At 43.9% G+C, this 12701-nt stretch overlaps 1 protein-coding gene across 11 annotated transcripts; it reads right to left on the reverse strand.

The window, feature by feature from the left end:
• Positions 1-5418: 5418 nt before the first annotated feature.
• LOC100845708 (pentatricopeptide repeat-containing protein At4g19440, chloroplastic) lies at positions 5419-11932 on the reverse strand. 11 transcript variants are annotated; one of them, XM_014901673.2, is made up of 6 exons: positions 9090-11932; positions 8555-8639; positions 8265-8343; positions 8099-8191; positions 6550-6736; positions 5419-5975 (listed from the first exon to the last, which is right to left on the reverse strand). In XM_014901673.2, exon 1 carries the CDS (start codon positions 11770-11772, stop codon positions 9328-9330), a length of 2445 nt encoding a protein of 814 aa, XP_014757159.1. In that variant the 5' UTR covers positions 11773-11932; the 3' UTR covers positions 5419-5975; positions 6550-6736; positions 8099-8191; positions 8265-8343; positions 8555-8639; positions 9090-9327. The 11 variants fall into 11 exon arrangements, with proteins under 11 accessions (XP_014757159.1, XP_014757156.1, XP_003573664.2 ...); XM_014901670.2 differs by having other exon boundaries at positions 8555-8772; XM_003573616.4 differs by having other exon boundaries at positions 5419-5972; positions 8555-8830.
• Positions 11933-12701: the final 769 nt, after the last annotated feature.

Genomic DNA, 12701 nt, shown 5'->3' on the forward strand with positions numbered 1-12701 from the left:
TGGACAATCGCTAGATATAGAAATTAGAGATGACATACGGCCTGTCTCCCCTAAGGTAACTACAAACCCTTCCCAATTTACAGGAAGTTTTAGAATTACTCCGAACAGCACGATTGACCATCCGCGTGTGCATACTAATCAAACTCGCCATCAATTAAACCCACGACCGGCAGGTCCAGGTGTGCCGTCTTGTGGCCTTGTGGGCTGCCCGTTCCGCTGCTCAACTCCCGTCTATTGCACGGACATGTCACATGCACATGTCACATGCACATGCACGCGTGTGTGTTGATGCCCAGAAACTGCGGCCCCTGTTTGGTTGCTACCAAGCCAATTTTTTGGTCATTGACCAAAATTTAGTGTTTGTTTGAATGATGACCAAATATTTGGTTAGCCAATGTTCCATAGCCAACTTTAATTCAATTCTTTGACCAAAGTTGGCCAACTCATGGGCTAGCAAAACCATAACCAATTATTTGGCTAGCCAAATTTTTGGTAGGGCAACTTTGGGCTCAAACCAAACAGCCCCTGCGTGCACCAGGCTGTGATCCTCGCGAAAAGCACGCGCCTGATGACTACAACTCTCACTGAGTTTCTCAGTATTAATTACAGTAGTTACCTATGAAATTTGATAAACCTAAATACAAAAGGAGGGACTTCTAGAAACAATTAATAAAGTAATTATTAGTCAAAGTTTTAACCAAATACGCCAAATTTTGCAAAATGCAGAGAGTATATCTTAAGTGCATTTTGTTAGAAGTTGATATGTAAACAAGACTGAGAAAAAGAAAATAAGTAAGTCTCACTGTTTTATTGACAGATGGTTTATCGATGCAGTGTGAAAAAAGCATGTCCCTAAAGACGATTCTGTCATAAGTGGGTCCTGAACCAAATCATCGCAATCTTCAATGTCATATTCTGAATCATCTGAGGATGTCAGATTTTCGGAATCATCAGTCACTATCACTGTCCATATGCTCTTCAATTACTCTCAAACTTGATCCACCCCTAGTCATGCATGCACCTGCTTCAAACTCTCCATCTCATTCTCATTCTCGTTAAGTTGGAAGCTTGTTCTCAACACTTGCAACCTTCCGTGTGGGCTGTGGGATTAGCTTTAACCCGATAGAAAAAACGGCCAGCAAGGAACGACGTCCCTGCCTTCTCTACGCTTCGTGCTATAGTAGGTTTTCAAAAGTTTGAATTTGGTTAACCGACAGCGGCACTATGGTGGTAATGGTGGCACTGTTCGGGTCAAGAATAAGGTTTTTTTGACCCCTCGTCCACCTTGTCGATGGCACTCCTGTCAGAAGCATCTAGAGTGGTGGATCTGGTCTTGTGTTTGTGTTTTGTAGGTTGTCTGCATGTATCGGTTTATTGATTACTTTTCCGAAGGGCGACTTCCCGGTTGCTACGTCAACAACGTTTTTCTGGATTCGACGTGGTTTGGAGTTCCAGAGGCAGCATCGAGCTTCGCTCACGACGCGCCACCGGCAAGTGCAGGAGGAAGATAACGACTTACTTACAAGAACTTGTATGTAATTTTCTTTTACTTCAAAGATGGATCTGTAAGGATTGGTTGATTTAATATATGGTCTTGGCCTTCTCGCAAAAAAAAACCTTCGGTGGGCTAATCACTGTTGGCGATTCAGGACATGGATAACCCACACCATCCTCAAAGATATTGCGCATTCCTGAACCAACATTCCGATTGATCAAGATACAACACCATATCAACCAATGCATCTGGATCCAAATGAGCCGTAGTGCATCATCACACACACTCTTCCCTCACGCAGAAATCAAACCACACATGCTGAGCGATTCGAGCCAGTTCAAGGAAAAATCTCCCATGCACTACCTCTCGCGTGAAGTTTTTTTGAGGGTTTTGTGTTTTAAACACTAGTGGTTTGGGTGAAAACATTTTTTTCACCCAAACACTTGTTTTTTCTGAAAACACTAGGTTTGGTGGAAAACACTAGTTGCATTTTTCACAAGGGATTAAAACACTAGTTGCACTAAAAACATCATCTTCTTCGGCTTTCCTCTTCCTAACTTGCTCTACTCTCCCTTGATTCATTTAGGTACTAAGGAAAAGAATCAAGAAAACAAATAAGAAAATTTACTCTAGGCACTCAATTACAAGAACGGTGAACTCAAGGCATGTAGGAAATAAGCAGGAGTACCAAGGCTGTTACATACCAAATTTAGGTGTCAAAACAATATCCCAAGAAGGTGGTGGTTCATCCAACCCAACAAAGGTCCAAGGGGGAGGTCCCTGTCAAATAAAATTGAAAGAGGGTATAACATTGTTAGGTCACCGCGTATATGATAAAATATATAGTTCATTAGAAATACAACATATATACTACTACTAGGTACCGCTGAAGATAACTGTATCTTTAACAACATAGGTTCTGAATTTAAAAATGCCATAAAAGTAACCAAGTCATGATTGCATCTGCAAGAAGTAAAAAAGGCATAAAATCAGATGATAATCTTTCCTACTTATAAAGTTTTGAGATGGTGGTCGTCAATTCACTCCTTCCTAACATTTCTCTTGTCACTCCTGGCAAGTAGATTGTACAAATCCACGAGTTAAAACTTCAACTCATAATCCTTCCTTACATAGTTTCTGCTGATGGCTTTCCTCTCCAATCTTCATGAGGTTGGGTTCAGAGTTCTAATTTAGAAAAGCCTATCATCAAGCTTTATGACTTTGGTTCATAAGCTGACTATCATGTTTTTTTCAGTTGTAAATTTTATTTTCTTGATGATTCCGTAGCAAAGCATGGGCACGAAGCTAGTTCTACTATAATCAGACATTTCATCCATTAAAAGCATCCTTTAGTACCAAACACATTCAAATTGGCAGGAGTGAAGATTATAGAGAAAGGAAGCTAGTTCCATCACTGGTAAAAGCATCCTCCACGTATCCAGCATGCACAGATAATAAAAGAATCTACCCATGGAGAAAAAGAAGGCATCTCCATTCAGATCACACACAAGTAGTGACGCAACCTACAACCTTAGAACAAAGCAGTCGAAGATTCCAAATTGGCAGCCGCTGAGGAGGAGAGAAAGGACAGCGGAAACTCACCGGCAAAAAAGCCAGCCTGCCTCCGATCGGAGAAGTCGACGGCAACGACGTCCTCTGCTCTGCTTGATTGGGTTATGGAGACGAGGTCAATAGGGTGGAAGAGAGAGAGAGAGAGAGAGAGAGAGAGTAGAAGGGGGGTACCGGTGGTGGGACTGTTGCCGGCAAGGTCACTGGCGTTGCGGCTAGCGGCGGAGGTTGACATCAGTGCACGGGAAGGTGAGGGGAGGAGATCAACGGCCGTGTGGAGGCGAAGTGGTCGATGGCTGCGCGGAAGGGAGGAGGCAGGCGTTGGTGGCGCGGAGGAGAGGAGGTAGGCTCCGGCGGCGCGGAGGCGAGCGGGCGACGAATCGCGGCGCCGGCCGAAATGCGAGTCGAACTTGCGTCTAGGGTTTTGCCCAGTCCGACGTGTTTTGGGATATTTCTAGGGTTTTCGTCCTGCTGAGACCGGCCTGGCAAATGGCTAAAAAATGTGTTCTCGTGTTTTCGGGCCAGGCCGGGTCGGGATAGAACGCTGGCCATCCAAAAAAAACTCTAGTATTAAACATTTCTTTATGGGCGTAAATCAACAATGAGGAAAAATCCTAATTTAGCCTAAATCGAGTTCCATGAAGAGATGACTCAACGACCTAAATAAACATGCTGCATGGGATGATTGGCGTCGAAATCGACCTAAAATCTGCAACTCAAGGGCAGCTCGCCTTCCGGCCACCAGATCAGAGGCATTGACCGCTCCGTTTAGGATAATAGTGTCATGTTGAGACCTTTCACGTGCGGCGAAAGAGCAGTTCTTTCAAGCCACTAATTGATTCTGAGCCGACGCCTGTACTCCGCCCCTCTCCGTCTCTCGTTCTCTGCAGAGTTGCTTGGCCTCGTGCCGGTTGTAGTGTCGCCTGCTCCCCATCCCCTCTCCTCCGCCGGCGCTCCTGGTCGGAGTGGGAGAGGATGGTGATTATGTGCATGTATATGTTGGATCTGTAGTCGGGTCCTTATGGCCATGGTGAGGGGATTTCAGTCACCGGTGAGAGCACTCCGGTTGCTTTGTGGGATGATGTTCTTTGCTGCAGTGGTCTATGCTGGAACCTCCGGCCATGGCGGTTGTGGCAAGATCTTCTCTCCCATGCTCCCCTTTCCTCTAAATAAAGGTGCCCCTTCCTCTGATCTGGATATTTTGGTTCTTGCCTTGATTGAATCCCATGGATCCTCTCATGGTACCTCCAGATCCGAGCTCCCCACAGACCTGAGTCATCATCTCCTTCCTCTTTTTGCTCTGGTCATGGCCAGAGTTTCCGATTCGAAGGTGCTTGAGTCTCTGAGATCTGTCTTCCTTAGTCTTCCCCTCTTGCTTTCGTTCAATAAATTTCCCTGCATGTGTTCTACCAATATGTCGAATGTTTCTTCTGCATATCATCTCATTTGGCATGCTTCTTTTGGTGCTCATTTGGATGCCTGGATTTGGAAGCAAGCTAGTACGAGGAGAGGGCATGTTCTTCATCAATTCATATGGCTTCTCCCTCTTCTTTGTTGTTGATGATTTTCCCCCAAATCTCATGCAATGGCAAAGAGCTAGCTCTACTGATTCTGCAAGTTTATCATTCCCTCTGGTCCTCTTCAACCTCCTCTTTTGGAGGCCCCGTCATGGGTCGTAGGAACAGGGGAATGGTCGACGAGCAGGTCGGCGATGCGACCAACGTCCCTTGGCGTCATCTGACCATGGAAGGGGCTTTCACTTGGCTACCGGAGCATGGTGGCCTCTTCATGTTTTGGCTCCGGCGGCATCTCCATCCCCAAATGGCCTCGTCTCGCCGGCAGCAACCTCTACCGAGTCTTCGCGAAAGTTGGCGAGGAGGGCCTCAGGAGGACGCGTGGACGGCACATCTGGCCGTCGTGGCAGCTCAAGAGTGTGGCTCAGACACGTGGTGGTCTTCTGTTAGGATTTCCCCATGTGTACTTTAGGGACCCGAGTGTAATTTTGTATTCTTCTTGGTCCAGAATGTAACTCGAGTTGTACCATGCAGTGGGGATCTTGCCCCACAGTTTTAATATACAGCAGGGACCTTTTCAAAAAAAAGACCTTTCACGTGTTAGTTATCGTCTCAGTCAACCAATCGCCACTAGCATGCCAAACCCCTCCGCAGTCGCCCCTGTCACGAACAAGAACGAAAATATCAAGGGGGCAAATTGCAAAGTTGAGGGTGCGACAGTTTGCCACACAAACATCTCATGCGTCGCACCGTGCCACGCTGTTGTGATTGACCGACCATGTTGTCGTTCATTACGCTGGCTGGAGAATTGAAGCGAGTGAAAACACAAGAGGACAAAAGTTTAGCACTTTGTGAGTACAAGGACTAAAGTGAGTCAAGATCTCAAGTACAGGGACGTACTATCGCTGTATTTCGCTCATTGTAGCATGTACTGATTGTACATATATGTCAATAATTCACAGAAAGAGATTCTTTGAACGAAACGTATCGTGAAAAGAGAAAGAAAGATGGTCGTATGCAAGTTCCCTTCAAATTTTAATCCTCCCAAAACAGAACGGCCAGTTCCCTTCAAACTTCTAGTCCTCCCAAAACAGAACGGCCAGTCCCTTCAAACTTATAGTCCTCCCGAAACAGAAAACATCAACAATGTTTCATACTTTCCATGCTACCGGATCAGTAGTCAGTACTCTGCGATTGTTAGGACGAGTGAATAGTGAAAACCGAAAACATTAGTAATCTTTGATGATTTCCTCCACCAACCCAACACAGCTGTACAGTACTGGTTGAGCAGGATTTAACCTGCAAATGGTCTGATCTGCGCTACCATCCTTGTTATTATCAACCGTTACGACCACACATTTGCTCATTTTGGAGTTACTTTCCTGATCTTGATCCTGCTGAGTAGTAAGTTCAGAATTCTCATCAATCACAAGTTTGTAGGTTTCACCATCATTATATCACAATTCTTTTTGGCAGATTTATATAAAAGGTTTGCAGGTTTGATTGCTGTAACGCTGTTGTACAAAATTCTTGAGCAGTAGATATTATTCAGATTCCATTATACAAAAAGGTAAAAGGTTGGTCAGGTTTTATATAAAAGGCTTGTTGGTTTGACCATTGTTTATACAAATTTCTTGAGCAGTAATATTAGTCAGATTATACATACTGTAATATTTTAGCAGTAAAAGGTTTGTAGGTTTGTGCGTTACTATATACAAAAATGTACTCCCTCCGTCCGGAAATAAGTGATGTGGATTTGTATAGATTCTTGTACAAATCCACGTCACTTATTTTGGGATGGAAAAATAAAATGGTATGACTATTGATTTGTTGTGAAAAGTATTTTAATACTATATCAAAGTTTCAGATTTACGGAGTACAACCGAATTATGATATAAATGAACTATCCAAGTAGTACCTTAAATCATGTCAATATCCAAAATGACCTACATTTGCAATTGGAAGGAGTACCTGTTCACTGTGATCACGGAGACAGGGAGGACATGCTTCCACAGGATTCAACCTCATCTTTACCAAGCCAAGCATGAGAGCTCCAAGATAGAATGCCCCATCATCTTCCAATTGGTCAGATTCAACACCATCACAATCACTCGGCTTTAGTGACTGTCAAAATTCAGTTCTACACCGTATAATAGATCTGCAGCCACAGAGTAGAAAAATATTTCAGAATTTCAAAGGATCAAAATATGAAGCTGAAATCTGCAACCAGCATGTTTGTGATAATCTGACAACATGTCCTTCTGAAAACGATTGAGATGAAGGTGACTGAGAAATAGAGGACCATAAATTTCTCAACTTAATATTTTATGCTAGATTATTTTCCTCAAAAAAAAATCTGCTAGATTCATCTCAAGCATCAATAAGACAGAGGTCTGGAAACATCACAGCATTTAAACTTACTAGAGGATATAAAATGTGTTCTTACTAACGAGTAAAACACACCAGTAAGATACCAAATCTCTTATAGGATGGCAACATTGAAATACCCAGATGACATTCATTGTTATAAACAAGTGCAGAAGTTAAAAAAAAAGACAAGACAGAAGGACCAAAGTGCATATTAGAGAGAAATTATTCATATTTCACATATAATCATTTCTGCCATATTATATTTTCTCAGAAGTAGATTATAATATCAGATTCTTGTTCCCATATCTCTATACTTAAACTCAACAGGTTTCTTGTCTGTGACCAGGGAGATCATGGTGCAAAACTGAGAATAACCGAAGTCCTCTGCTTGCATGGGCCCTGGTAGCTGCTATACTAATACATGCTCAGTTGCACTGCGTTACCTGCCATGCGTTGTTTTCAGCATAACTGGCAAGTGGTAACCGATTTTGATATTTTTCAGAGCCAAATCACCTCCATGTGTGTGAGTGCATGTGTTTGGTGGTGTCTCTGTGTATGTGCATCTATGAGTTGCACTTGGTGTTTCTAAAAAGAACTGTTAATAGAAAATACAACCACCTTTGTTTTTACTTGATATTTTTTGCATTCGAGTCTCCAAAATGCTATTTCACCCTTTGCGACTGTACATTAAGATCAAGATCTACTATAGAAAAAATATTACGGAGAGCAACCTAATGGTTTAGATTTCATATAGCCAATCTAGATATTTTAAATCTATTGGCGCCTTCGCAGTCACCGGTCAAAATTCAGTAAGTTTGCAGGCTCTTGGACATCAAGTTAAAAAAGACAAAACTCGCACCCCGCATTGAGCATGAAGTTTATTGGCAGTCAAACTTCAGTAAGTTTGCGGGCACAGACTCTAGGACATGAGTAAAAGACAAAAGAGGCCGTAACAGAGCAAAGTTGCATCACATGGATTGAGCACAGAATATCTTATAAGTGAAGCTTAAACAAATGCATAATTGTTGGCTGTTGCTGTTCTAGGAAATTAGAAATGCTCATCCAAACACTACAAATTAAACTGATAACAGAATCTTAGTTAAATAATACAGGGAGCACTGTGGAAAATGCATTGGTACACCTGAGTCACCTGAGTGCACAAGCACCATGGTGCTTCAGGCCACTCCCAAGTTTTGGAAAATCCAGAGAATGTGTACAGTACATCATTGGATGAAGTGTGAACCTGCAATTGTTTTTTTCTTGTGTGATGTACAAAATAAAACATATTGCACATTTTGTAGTTTCAGAACAAAAACCTCGTTATTTTTGTGCAGAACACAAATGGACATATTTTTGGCCTAAAGTTTGGAGGTTACGCCTCTTCAATGTGTACATCTACAAAATAATGAAGCAATTGTAAGAACACGTACACGTAATTTTAAATTACTATTTTAATCCAAGGACCCCGTGTGTGTGCATTCAGATGCATGAAAGACACCGTCAGATTCATTAAGGACTACAAAGTAATGTCCATTCAGATGAAAATGGAAAAGAATTAATGTGTCTAATAATAGTCCTAGAGCATAAGGGAGGAAACCATTATTACCTTTCTGCAACTTGCAGCAGGTGTTTCTGTTCAATTCTTGTATATGCATTGATCTTCTATGTAATGTGCTCTCAAGGTGTTGTATCTGACAACCAAAGTCAGCCTTTGTAAATGTGTACCAATGAGCAAACAAGATCTTGATATGTTACAGTCCAGTACATATGCATAACATGCTGCTTGATGTTTTTTCCTTGCCAACGGAAAGAATAAAGGATGTCCTGCTTGAGAACAAGATTATTTGCTTCACTTCTTCTATTTCCAGAATATGATTGGGTGCTACAACAACAAAAGTAAAACTAAGAAAACATTTCAGGTAGGGTTTTTCAGCTACTCATGGGAATGAATAAGAGACATAATGCAAAACTGCCATAAATATATGCACTGATGAAGCATTAGCACAGCCTTTTGGACCTCTAAAGAAAAGTACAGCCTTTTAGGAAACCCGAATATACCAAAGCATTTCATGGTTGAAAACTGAACTCTATGTTACCACAGGCAAAAAAACAACTAAATCAGGTAAGAGTGTATAATTTACCAATTATAAACCTTCAGGGTAATCTTGTGCTTCTGTTGAACACCCCCACAAAGTAGCAGGTTGATGACCAAGTAAACTTTACCGATAATGAACTTTAAGGGCAACATGCTGGCTGTTGCTGTTCGATTGCTCTCCAATGTAGCATCTGATGACCACGAAATGCTAAAGGCGATTTGCCTATGCCCAATAGCAAGGTGGGAGCCTCTATATACTTCAGTTCCCATCCATGCTTGGATCATCATTCACTGGAAGCAACTTCTTTCTCGCACCAAGGTGTTGTTATCCTATTAACTAATACATTGTCCAAACAATCATTTTGTGTCATAATACTTGATATTTCAGCAGCCTTTTCTATAGCCTTATCTAATGAATCCACTTGAGAAAACCCTGTAACTAGTGTATTGTAAGAGACATTATCAGGAACAATTCCTGAGCTCACCATCTCGTCAAAAAGCTTGGAGGCTTCTTCGTTGTTACCAGATTTACAATAGGCATACATCAGAGTGGTGTAAGTAATCTTATTTGGAGGTATACTCCTGGACCGCATCTCCTCAAAGTAATTCATAGCTTCATCCATTTTTCCTATTTTGCAAAGTCCTTGGATCATAATTGTGTAGCCAACTACTCCCACCTCAATGCTATTTTTTCTGCTTTGTTCAAACATGGTCTTCGCCTCATCAACAAGACCAGCATGACACATCCAGTGCATAAGACTGCAATAAGTTACATTAGTTGGTTGTATGCCGATAGACTCCATAGTGTCAAGGACACCGATTGCACCAGAAATGTTGCCATTTCTACCGTAACCACCAATAAGTGCATTATAGATGACAGCATTTGGTTTTAACCCGCAGGCCATCAATTCATTCAAATATTCATTTGCTTTCTGAATATCCTTTGCTTTACAGTAACCATCTATTATAGTGCCATATGATACAACATCTGGCTGAACGCCCTCAATTTTCATCTGACCCAACAGGTGAAGGGCCTCTTCCATTTTACCCAAATCGCAATAAGCATGTATGATACTATTGAACATGTAAGCATCAGGCTTAAACCCTTTTCTGATCATGTCATCACGGAGTTTAAGAGCTTCCTCTATTTTACTGTCTTTGCAGCAACCTTGAATCATTATGTTATATGTGATGTTATCCAATTCCATCCCCTTATTAACCATGGTCCTTAGAACCTCAGTAGCTCCTTTCATGTTTTTCCCCTCACAAAGCCCATGAATAAGTGCATTGGAAGTTGCAATATTGATACATAAACCTTTCTCCAACATCTTCAACCAAATTCCAACTGCTTCTTGGTGTCTCCTGCCCTGGCAAAGTTGTTTCGTACAAGCTGTCATCAGAGCATCATTTGGTTTCATACCTCTTTTAACCATTTCGCTTATAAGCCTTACCACAGACTCCAACCTTCCAGTCCTTTGAAGAAGCCCTGCAACCACTGAATTGAACAAACCAGAATGAATTGTCATCCCAGTTGACAACATCTCCTCCAATATCCGCTCAGCACGCTCCATCTCCCCTTCCTTGCATAGAGCTCTAGCAATCAAATTGTAAGTCACGGCTGTTGACTTCATCTCCTTTGAGACCATTTCATCGAACAACCTGATTGCTTCTGTGAAATGACCCTTTCTACAATGCCAATCAATAAGCTCATTGCAGATGACCTCATTTGGGGTGATCCCTAACCCTTCCATCTCCCGCAACAGCGCACCAACCTCCCCGAAACGATCACTCCTTTTAAGACCATTGATCAGAATACCAAACGTGACCATGCTCGGAGCCACCCTGCTCTCTTCCATCCTCCCCTTCAACCGAATGGCCTCATCCACTCTCCCACTCTTGCAAAGTGCATCCATCAGCAAATTGTATGGCACTGCACCAGCAGATTGCTGCAGCCCAGCATGAATTAAATCTGAAAGAATCTTGAAACCGTCATCCACCTTTCCAACCTTGCAGAGGGCCTTGATCATAGAGGTGTACGAGTACCCATTCGGAGTGACGGTCTTACAATCACGCATTTCATCGAACACCTTGCAGGTGGCACCGAGGTTGCCGGTGCGTGCAAGGGCTTCGAGAAGTGCATTGCAGGTCTTGACCGAGGGCGAGGCGCGCCGCGAGGAGAGCACGTGGAAGGCGTCGACGGCCAGTCTGAGGGAGCCGCGTGCTGAGGAGGTGACGCAGGTGTTGATGAGCAGGTCCGAGGAGGGCGTGGAGGAGGCGTCCGCGACAGCCGCTGCGGCGGTCTGGACGGGGTGCAGGTGCAGGAGGCGTTTGATTAGGCGGCGCGCGGAGGGCAAGGTGGAGCGATCGGCAACGAGGGAGGGGAGGAGGAACGCGGAGACGCGCGGGGACAGGAGGTCGAGGTCGTGGTCGTGGCTGGATGACGGGGAGGCAGCGGTGGCGGAGGCCGGAGCGCTGGTGATGAGGTGGTGCAGGAGGCGGAGGGCGGACGCCGCGGGGAGTGGGGAGGGGAGGGACGAGAGGGCGGACGCGAGGCCGCGGCGGCCGAGACGGCGGAGCAAGGCGGCGAGGTCGCGCGCCGCGTCGGGGGAGGGGGTGCCTGAGAGCGCGCCCAGGAGCTCGGTGGCGGCGGCGGCGTCGGCGGAGGACGAGGAGAGGTGGCGGCGGCTAAGTAGGGGCCGGAGGAGGGGGAGCTCGGGTGGTGGTTTCATGGCGGAGGGGATGTCTGTGATGTGGAACGGTTGGAGGGAGGGCGTTGGATGCTAAGAGGAGGCGGAATGGAGGGTGCGGATTCCCTGCCCGGGATGATGGACAGCCGGGATTGGATCGAGGAGAGGCGGGGCGGGGAGTAGCGATGAGTCGAGACCGTGATGCCGCGCCGGACATGTGGGTGGCGAGTGGACTTGAGACAGATCCGTGCTCCCAAGTTAGGTTTAAGCTTGCGCATCACGATGGTTATTGCGGTATTGCCTGTTAACACGTTTCACTCTTCGCCCCCATACTCATTTCGCTAATACTACTCCGTGTTTACTCTTCATCTTCGCTAATATAAAAGCATGAGTTATACTGTATTGGATTAGGAGCATCTCAACTGTCGAATATCTCGTACATGATGCCCACGGTGCTTTCATGTTTAGGAAACGCTAGCACGACACGTCTAATTCTTGTCCCTCCTCGATGTCACACTTTAGAACAAATCATCCGGTCCTCAAATCTCGTCTCAATCCGAAGCATCCCAATTTCCAATCACGGTCCACCGGTAACGGTGACCATCGGTCCGGGCATTTTTGGGCCGGCCTGAGACACGGAAAATAAATAACTCTAAAAAACACAAGTTGTTAATACATCTCCAAAAAGTAGAATGGAGTATGATAAATATTGAATATCAAGTGATTTGTTGGCTTGGCAATGAAATAACTCTAATGTCATAAATTAGTACTTCCTCCGTTACATAATTCTTGTCTCGAATTTGAACAAAAATGGATGTATCTATTTCTAAAAAGTGTCTGGATACATGTAATATTTCGACAAGAATTATGAAACAGAGGGAGTACTTGTTAGATCAATAAATAAACTATAATATCATAAAGTACTACTATTTCTATCAATAATGTGTGAATTATGTGTTATAGCAATTATA

Source organism: Brachypodium distachyon, chromosome 3 (assembly GCF_000005505.3).
Source record: "Brachypodium distachyon strain Bd21 chromosome 3, Brachypodium_distachyon_v3.0, whole genome shotgun sequence".
Taxonomy (NCBI): Eukaryota; Viridiplantae; Streptophyta; class Magnoliopsida; order Poales; family Poaceae; genus Brachypodium; species Brachypodium distachyon.